Below are 9,493 nucleotides of genomic sequence, written 5' to 3'. Positions count from 1 at the left end.
TCAGCAGGAACGCCTGCTGCCTGCCACGTCTTTCTACCTGTAATTCGTTGTATCGCTCGCTCTCTCTTTTTTTTTTTCCTTTTTTTTTTTACATTCCTGCTTGGATGATGTGACATAAATTGAGACCACACGGTTCTCAAAAATCAGCCAGATGATTAGGGCTTCATTGCTATCTTCAGACCCAAGACCCCTCACCTACCTCCTACTAAAAAGAACAAGTGACGGACTAAGAAAACGAAACTTCTGTTCTCACAAAATTAACTGAAGGATCCGTATCTAAGAGAAACACAGGTTGCTGCTGATGCCTGATAACTTCATTGAAGTCAACAACTGAAACATCTGGACTGACAGATAAACCACAAGGATGCAATGGATGATGCTGCTGCAAGAACATGTACTTTGTCATTGGATAATTAGAAATATGCATTAGTAGGTAATTGGGTGATTCATATCATACCCTTGTAAGTGTAAGCGATAAAACTCCCCAAAGAAAAATTGCTTGCATGTGCCCAGTTTGGCTGGGACATCTCATGCACACAATGAAATATGCTATTCAATCATCATGGGCCAGTTGTGAATTTTGCAACAAGAGCAGGAGGCACATAAAGCCATTAGACTGAGCTTTGTTTTAGCTTTCCTCTTGACAGCACAAGCAAGATGCCCCCGAGCAGCCTGAGCATCAGGAATACTGCTGGAGCAGGCTGGCCTTGGCTTCCATGGAGAAGTGTTTGTCCCCAAAAAAATGCAGGAAAAAGCTAAGCTCCCTTGAGCAGCATTTTAGCACTGGGAATGCAGAAACCTCCATGCTGGTGACGCTGGGTTGAGGGTGGAATGCTAGCAAACCTCCCTGGAGATCCTTTTCCTTGGGTCGAGGGGTATGATAAAGCTGCAGGAAACTGTGTGGTCCTGACAAATTCTGTGTGCTTGTGTGACAAATGTAAACAGCACACATACCTGGCTGATGGGCAACCAATTCTCTTGCTATTTTTCCCACAATATTCAGTTTACCACATTCTCCTATCAGCAGGTTTGGCAGTGCTGAGGGTACTATTCATCAGCTTCTGGGCTGGAAATAACTACTAGCCCACTGACAGCCTTTAGCTGTTTAACTTCAGGAGTTGCTTCTGAAGCAGCTCATGAACTGCCAAACTTCACATACCTGTGACAAGCCACCCTTCAGGGGAAGGAAGCACACACACAGGCTGTATCTCCAACTGGCATCAGGCTATCCCAGGGAGCAGACAGGTGCTGCTCTTACACTGGTTTGACTGCAGGCAGCTGCAGAAAGAAATTCAGTCACATCAGCCTTAACATGGTGGGAAACTGTACTGATAAACACCAGGCTATAAACAGTGACTCAGGAAGTGCTTGAACATGGACTCTCCACAAAGAGTCAGGGCCTCAGCTTGTGCTGGTATATGGGGTTATTCCTCCCCAGGGGCAGGACAGCAGTTGGCTGAATGTCATTAGGTTCCTATCTGCTGATTTCCTCAACCTGTCAGATGTCTCTGTTCAAAGGGACATGAGGTACATCAACCACTATTCCCAGTTTTGAATTATCTGCAAACTTGCGAGAATGCACTTTGCCCCATGTCATGTAATGAAGATGTTAAGTGGTATAACCTTACTATTGACCACAAGGGACTGGTCTCCAGCTTGTCTTTGTGCTGCTGATCCTTTGAACTCAGAAGCTGAGGCTCTTTCCAATCTACCTCACTATACAATTATCCAGTCCATGCTGAGCTGGATAGAAACCTGATTGGTTTCAATAGCAAGCTGATCTAATTGAACATGCCCCTGGTTATTGCAGGGAGATTGAACTAGATGACCTTTAAAGGTTCCTTTCAATCCAAACTGTTCTATGAAGACTAAGGCAAACAAGGCATTGAGGACCTCAACCTTTCTATGTCTGCTTAGTAATGTGAAGTTCTGGTTCTGCTGTATCTCAAAAAAAAAAAAAAAAAAAAAAAAACCAACCACAAGATGCTTAAAAGAAAAAGATGTTTTTAAAAGTTACAGTGGGAAGTCTTACATGTCTCTTCCAATGCTGGGAAACATGCAAGGATGCAGACCTAGACAGTTCTCTCTGGTAGAGCCACTGCTTTGCAGAATTCTTTGTGGTGAGATTCAATAGCCTCATTGTTCATCACATCTTTACAGTATTCATCGAAGTAAAACTAATCCATCAGTCTCTTATTGTACGATACTGAATGTTCTAGAGGGTACACTGAGGTTTGCTGGAAACATTACACTTTTACACATTCCCGTGGGAACAAGCCCTTACAAAGAGCACACACAGATTGCATTATTAGTGGCAACACACATTGCATACTCAAGTTCAGCAGTTCCTCATGCTAACACACATGCAACTCTACGATCAAAACCTAGTTAAATTCTGCCTAAAAACTGCTTGAAATCAGCCTCTTCTTTACAATACCTTCTGTGCTGGCCCACTGCAGCATTCTTCTTCACCCTGTCCCAGCCTCATTGAGGAGTGAGCCCACGTTTTCTATTGTAGAAGCACTGCTTGTTTTTCACATCTCTTGACCAGATTCAACTCCAGATGGATTTGGCTTTCCTAACCCCCATCCTTGCACACATGGACAGTAGCCCTATTCCTTCTGAGTCCCCTGTACTTGTGTCCACCTCCTGTATGCTTCCTTTCCATGCTTGAGTTCAGTCAGGCCCTCCTGCCATCTTTGCAGGTTTTCCTGCACACCAGAATGGACCATTCTTGAGCTTGTAGAAAGTGATTCTTTGTGGGGTAAAAAACCCAAAAAAACCCAAAAACCAACCAGCTCTTCTGGGCCTGTCTTCTTTTCAGGATCATATCAAGTGGATTCACCCAAGTAGATCCCTGAACAGGCTGAAGTCTGGCCTCTTGAAGGCCATGACAATAGTCCTGGCTTTCATCTTCTTCCCTCTTTTCAAGATCCTGAACTCCATTTCAATGGAGTTCACTTCCAATAAAACCACTCTTTTTAGTGCTGAAGAATGCTGAGACCAACCCTAACAACAATCCTAAATTAATCCCATCACAGGGATATGAAAGACAGATGTTTCCTGACAAAGACTGGCACTGACAAGGATGTGAAAGATGGATGTTTACAGAATGAGAAAAAACAAACAAGTGACAACATCTTATTTAAAAATAAAGCATGTTCTGTTGAGTTGACTTGACAATGGCTAGCCTAGCAACACATGACTGACAACAAATGACTTTGTACTATAAAGGCATGGTCCCATTTTCCAGCAGAGAGGACTTCTAGGAGTATGTGTGGAGATTCCTCCCTTGAGTAGGGACATCCTTCAAGGTAACTCTTTGAGTATGAGCAAAAATTATTTGCCCACAGTCATCAGTATGGGTAAGTAACATCAATCTACTTGATAATTATTAAGACAGCTTTAAAACTACTGTTTTAATAAATAGTGCACTGTAATTAGTTATAACTATCTATATTGTGTAGTAGACAATTGTGCTTATGATATTTTACTTTTTAATAATCACTGGCTTGATTCTCATCACTACAATTAAAACACATACTGTATTCATACTAACACATTTCATTTGCCATGTTTAATCCTGCAGGACAAAGTTATGTATAGAATCAATTACACTTATCACATCTGGGGTTGGTGTAGATCCAGGCACACCTAGACTCCTCCTTGAGGACTTTAGAAAGCAAGGAAGTCCTTTCTGAATCTTGTGCTTATATGCTGCACTTATATGCAGTGACACCCAAGTTGATGATAAAGTCCCCTCTGCTTGCATAAGCCCTCATCTTTTGCTTGATAACCTCATCCACAATTTCTTCATTTGATTGTCATCCTTTCTTTCCCCATCATTCTCAGTTTAAAGTTCTTCCTACCAGACTGACCATCCTGTTGGCAAAGATGCTCTCCCATCTTAGTCCAGTGTATCCCGGTTCTTCCAAGTGACATCTACTCATCAAAGAGCACACCACGTTCATAGAAAATAAAACCCCACAAGTTAACTGTTGAATTCCAAAATATGGATATCAGAAAAGAAAATTGCTGGGTTTAAACAGAAGCCATGGGCTACAGAAGCTGGGAAAAAAACCTTTTCATTGACCTCATCTCTGTGGAATTTTCCTGCCTTCTCCAGCAGGATGTGAAGAGACTTTTTACATAATGTATCACATGTCCTATTGTATCTGCTCCTCCCTGCATAATCCTGTCTCAAGAGGTGTGAATGTCTTCCCCCCATGTAATTCCCCTAAAATAAAATGGGTTTTCCCCTATGATGTATGTGGTAAGACCCCAAATTTGTTAATTTAGGTTTTCCCCTTCCCTGAAACCCCCTAATTGTAATAATTGTAATAATTGTAATAGTTACAACCCCCTGTTGAATATGTAGACCCTAAACCCTTTAAATATGAACTTGTAAGTCCAATAAACCATTCCAGTTTCTTGCCCCCAAGATGGGATCTTCTTAGCTTTATTGACCTCCACAGTTGACCAGCAGGTCTGAAGACACACCAGACGGGCCCTTATGTACTCTGGAGTGCCATCACTCCAGAGCTGTATCATACTTGATGCTATCCTGGTCTCTCCAGTAATTGGATACCATTTGATGATTACATGAAAAAGCAGCAGGGATCAGTAATCAGATAGCCAGAGATGCCTCTGCAGGCTTTTCATGCTGTCATAAATCACAGACCCTCAAAAGCAGCAAAGTCCCCTGGACAACAGGTCAGCAGACAGGCCTGTTCCCTACAGCAGAGCTGTCAGTACCAAGGAAGAAACCCTTAATGCCTCCTTCTGGTGCTCCTATTGCCTGAAAACTGGGTGTAAAGAAACTCTCTAAAACCCTTTTTTGAGTTTTAGGGAGCAAAACATTCTTTTATTTCAGCATGCTGGATGCACAAGAGAATGTTGTCTCTAAATTGTGCATACCTGAGTTACAAAAGCCTCCTGCCTTTATTCAGTTACCAAATTAACAATTCAAACATTACCTAATCCTGTCCCTCCCCTTGACACAAATCCCATTTTGAGTCAGTGGTCCCTTTGGGTGGTTGTTCATGATCTTTAGGTTGTTCATGGTCCCTTTGGGTGGTTGTGCCTCATCTTTTTCTAGTTGTGCTAAAGTTCAAAAGAGTTCAAGAAAAGGACATCTTCATGCCCTTTGGACTGTGTCAGAGCACAAGGTCAGTTTTGACTTAGCCTGATAGCTGTGTTCCTTTTATCAGTTCTGCTTCAAAATAGGGAGACCTTCTGTCACTTAAAAAATTCCTTTCTGCTGAGAGTACAGAATTAATGACAAGCTATACAGGTCAAGCTACGTAGTTTTAAGCTACATTTGTTATTCTATGTGGCTACACTTCTGCAAGGCTCAGGCTCAGCCAGCTCAAATGGTTCACTTGACACTCTTTTCTACAACCACAAGGCTGAAAATATTTTGTAATTACAAATCATCAGGTAGTGCATAATCATTTCTCCTACCAGCAGGAATCACAGGCTTTCAACATCTTGAGAGTTTTTACTTCCCACCCTGATAGATAGACTCAGCCTGCCCCTCCCTCAGTACATACCTCCATGGTTTCTCAAAGCCAGAGGATCTCAGAGAAGATCCAAGTCTCTTTCACAATCTCTGATGATCTATAGCACACTAACCTCATCCTGTAGCTCCTTTGCTTAATAAAACATCTCAAAAGGCGTGCTTCTCCCTTCAGGCTAAAGGAAGGGAGACCAGCACCCTTCTTCTGAAGGTCTGTCTTGGGTTGAGACCTCCACCGTCGCAGGGGAAGTTTTTCCAAGAGCTGCTGAGGATGGCAGCTTATAGCACACCCTGACCACTGCTGAGGAAGCATGTGCTGTTACAAGATTAGGCACTAGCCCTTCCCACACCAAATGCACCCCCAAACCTTTGTGCTTTAAGCCCAGCTCTTATATAGCCTTCAGCCTGAAAGGGTGTCAGACCCTCCCCAATCAGTGTCAGCTGGAATTAAACCTCCAAGGGCCCTTTAATCAAAGACAGCTGGGGGGCCCTCAGCCCTGCTAGACCTTGCTGCAGGTCAAGGCCTCCTGCAGCTCTCTATTCCCAACAGCAGCAGGCAACCTCAGGCTCCTCAAAGGCTTCCCAAAAGGGTTCCCAGAGGTCCTTTGACAGTGATCCCAGAAGAAGGCCCCAGCAGATCTAGAAGCAAGACCCCAGAAACTGCTGTGCTATTTGCTGCCTCTTCTGGCTGTGCTTAAGAAGGAATGTTTTTGTGACTATTAGATTTTATTAGCGATAGTGTTAAATTTTGTTATTGCTCAGTATTAACATGACTGACAATTAAGTTAGTAAGGAACAAGGTACCAGAATGCATGTTGGAATAGTAATTTTCAAGAGTTGAAATGGTTGGAAAGGTATACTGCAATATTATCATGATCTGATCCAACTGTGGCAGCCTGTGCTGACACCTGGGTACAAAACTAGACATCCTTGGGGGCTGTCTGACACTGAGTACAGGCAGAGGGTATGTCCTGGGTTTGGCTGGGATAGAGTTAATTTTCTTCTTAATAACTAGTACAGCGCTGGATTTTGGGTTTAGGATGAGAATAATGTTGGTAACACATTGATATTTTTGTTGCTGCTAAGCAGGGCTTACATTGACTCAAGGCCTTTTCTGCTTCTCAAATCACCCTACCAGTTAGTGGACTGGGGGGTGCACAAGAAGTTGGGAGGGGACACAACCAGGACAGCTGATCCCAACTGACTCAAGGGATAGTCCATAGTGTCACGTTGAACAATAAAACTGGGGGTAGTTGCCCAGTGGTGACCCACTGCTCTGGACTAGCCTCAAGAGCTGGATACTAGATCCTACACAAACATTTGTGGTTTGTTTTCTTTAATGATAGCAAGATAACACTTGCAAACAAAGCATTAAAGAATGTCAGAGTGATTCTGCATACCTAGTTCTGAAACAATGGCACCCACATCAGTAGTTCATTTTGGAACATAAAGATTGTGCTGTTCCAACAGTTATTATACAATTATTCTTGTCCAAAAGTTATGTGACTCCTACACACTGGTTGGCTGATTTTCCCACAGGGAGTGTCTTTCTTTCTTGGACATCCATCAAGATACACTTTTTTAATAACACAGATTGTTTTCCAGATGTGGCATATTGACAATCTTTGCCCATGCTACTTATGTGTAACAAACATTTGTGTTTTAGGGTCAGTGAAAAGGTTGTACACACATTCTTGACAAGGTTTGTTGAATTTTTTTAGAGATTATGTACATATATGCACAATGCTTTTGCATTATGATTATTTCTGTCTACTTATGGCAGTGTTAACTGTCACACTGATATATCGAGTTTACTTAAATGTATTTGATTTTCCTCAGGTTCTGACACCAGATGGACCTATAGTGAAGTGAGTAATCATAAATCTTACTTCATTTGCAATTCAGAGCTCTCTTTGCTGCTTAAGAAGCCAGGAAGTCAAAGAGTTATATATATTAAAAAAAAAAGTTGACATATGAATTTAAATATCAGTAAGACAGTTTTATAGTTTGCACTCTGTCTTGTTTGAAAGCTTTTTATTTACTTAGTGACATAGCATTATGGCTTGGTTCTCCAAGCACAAGATGAGGACATCATTTTTCATGACTTGAACACACATGCTTGTGTTGAAGCTGGGAGAGTATGTTTCCAAAACATTTCCTCTATGAAAATGACAAATCTTGTGACTGTTAATTATCTATATATTACAGTACTTTTCTTACATAGTGTCTTTTAGCCCATAGCAAGTATTTTAGCAATTTCTAATTTCCCGTGGAAGTTCTGGTTTTCTTGGACTACCCCATAGAAAACCACCCTGAGTTCTTCGGATTGATGCAGCCACTGTCACATGTTCAGTTATGTTCTTTGAGGTCAAGGAGAGTGGTGTCACTGCACAATTTCATTTTGAAAATAATATTTATGATGCTTCCACGGAAGCTTCCACATAAATAATATTTATGATGCTTCCACAGTTCATCACAGTTCATGTTAATGCAACTCACATTGTCATAAATTTGGACCACAATGGATCAAAACACTAATTAGAATTTATTAATTATTCGGTTACAGCAAGCAGAATATGAGCAAATGCAGCGCTGGGCGACAGGGGAGTCACCGCTCCACCAACTGCCACGCTAACATGCTGAGCCAGTCCCTTTTTATATTCTTCCAGTTCCGCTTTCCGTGATGTGGCAGTAGTACTCTGCGCATGCCTGGGCTGTTGCTAGGGGGTCGTTTCTGCCTCTTGGTGGTCGTCGAGGCTGAAGTAAGACGTCTTCCTCGGGTGTCCATTCCGTGACTTCCTGTCCTAGCAGTAGTCGTCTTCCCTATATGGATTGTTCTTGCAGTGCTCGGAACATTTGGCAATTCTATATCTTACATGAGCATTTGCATAGTTCTTTGTGGTTTAACACATAAGCCTTTGCTTTAGCTTAGCGGTTAAGCACTACATCCTGTTTGATAAACAATACTACCCAGCACAGTCTATCACAACATGGCTGTGGCTGTGTTGGCCTGATGAATCAAGGACAGCAGTCCTCACCATCCTTAGAAACACTGTTGTAAGACTGCTTGAACAACTAGTTGGATAAGTCAGCTTCGTTTTGGTTTTGCAATATAAAATACAAATAAGTCCCTAATTACATGCCTAATTACTTCTTATGAGGCTACAATTGCTCTCTTAGTGTCCTAATTTGATCCATTATCACTTCTCATATCTTCTTAGGTCTGTATTCTCCGGTCCAGGCAAAGCTACATTCCTTGATCCTGATTACACTACATACACTGAATCCACAGTACTGACTTGGGCTTTGAAAAGGATATCACTCAGTTAGGAAGTGATTTCAGAAAGCAAGAATGATGACAAACCTGACAAAATAAGAGAACAAAGATGATAGGCAGCAATTTTACTGGAGGTATAAGGGTGCTGGAGGGAGCAACATTCCAAGGCAATCCATTGCTTTTTCTAGAATTACTGCTGGTTTCTACAGGATCTGTCCAAAAAAGTAACTAAAGCTCCTGTCATAATCAACCAAGTGGAGGAGCCCAAGGTCAACTAAGAGGAGCCGAAGCCATGCAGAGAAGTCTCAGCAGCTGTTTTGTGACACGATTCTGGTGAGTCTCCTCTGATACATACATCTTTGGTGCTTGAAGTATGAAAGAATGTGTAGAAGTGAAATAACTTTTAAAATAAAAGCACTTTCCTCTTCCGTAATGTCTTACCATGAATTTATACAGGGGTTTTTTGTATTAATAGCTTACAACAGTCAGACAGTGTATTTGATAAATCATCTCAGCTCTTACACACTTCCATAACCTAGGAATAAGGCAACAACATGTACCGTAACTAATTAAGCAATTAATTCTTGAACATTGTCCTAGTTAGAACAGCTGGGATCGATTCATCACTGGATGGGTATAGCCCAAAACTGTGTATTCTATGGCCCTCCATGCCATTTCCCAGAAACTGTTGGGGGGGG

At 41.9% G+C, this 9,493-nt stretch overlaps 1 protein-coding gene and 1 long non-coding RNA gene across 3 annotated transcripts in view; one reads left to right on the top strand and one right to left on the bottom strand.

The window, feature by feature from the left end:
• AMN1 (antagonist of mitotic exit network 1 homolog) overlaps positions 1–5,724 on the bottom strand; it is a 22,041-nt gene extending 16,317 nt beyond the window's left edge. Inside the window, exon 1 of one of the 2 annotated variants that reach the window (XM_017804738.1) lies at positions 5,553–5,724. Coding sequence is in view for 1 of the 2 variants with exons in the window: in XM_017804737.1 (XP_017660226.1) it covers positions 5,635–5,639 (5 nt within the window). In the remaining variant the exon portion in view is untranslated. The remainder of the gene's footprint in view (positions 1–5,552) is intronic. The other variant, XM_017804737.1, reaches the window with a different exon arrangement.
• Positions 5,725–8,189: 2,465 nt separating this feature from the next.
• LOC108492422 overlaps positions 8,190–9,493 on the top strand; it is a 23,775-nt gene continuing 22,471 nt past the window's right edge. Inside the window, exon 1 of the long non-coding RNA XR_001873105.1 lies at positions 8,190–8,319. This is a non-coding gene — a long non-coding RNA (uncharacterized LOC108492422). The remainder of the gene's footprint in view (positions 8,320–9,493) is intronic.

This window comes from Lepidothrix coronata, unplaced genomic scaffold (assembly GCF_001604755.1).
Source record: "Lepidothrix coronata isolate B3197 unplaced genomic scaffold, Lepidothrix_coronata-1.0 Scaffold10, whole genome shotgun sequence".
NCBI classification, from domain to species: Eukaryota; Metazoa; Chordata; class Aves; order Passeriformes; family Pipridae; genus Lepidothrix; species Lepidothrix coronata.
Note: the sequence above shows the minus strand (reverse complement) of the source record. Positions and strands in the feature narration are given on the sequence as shown.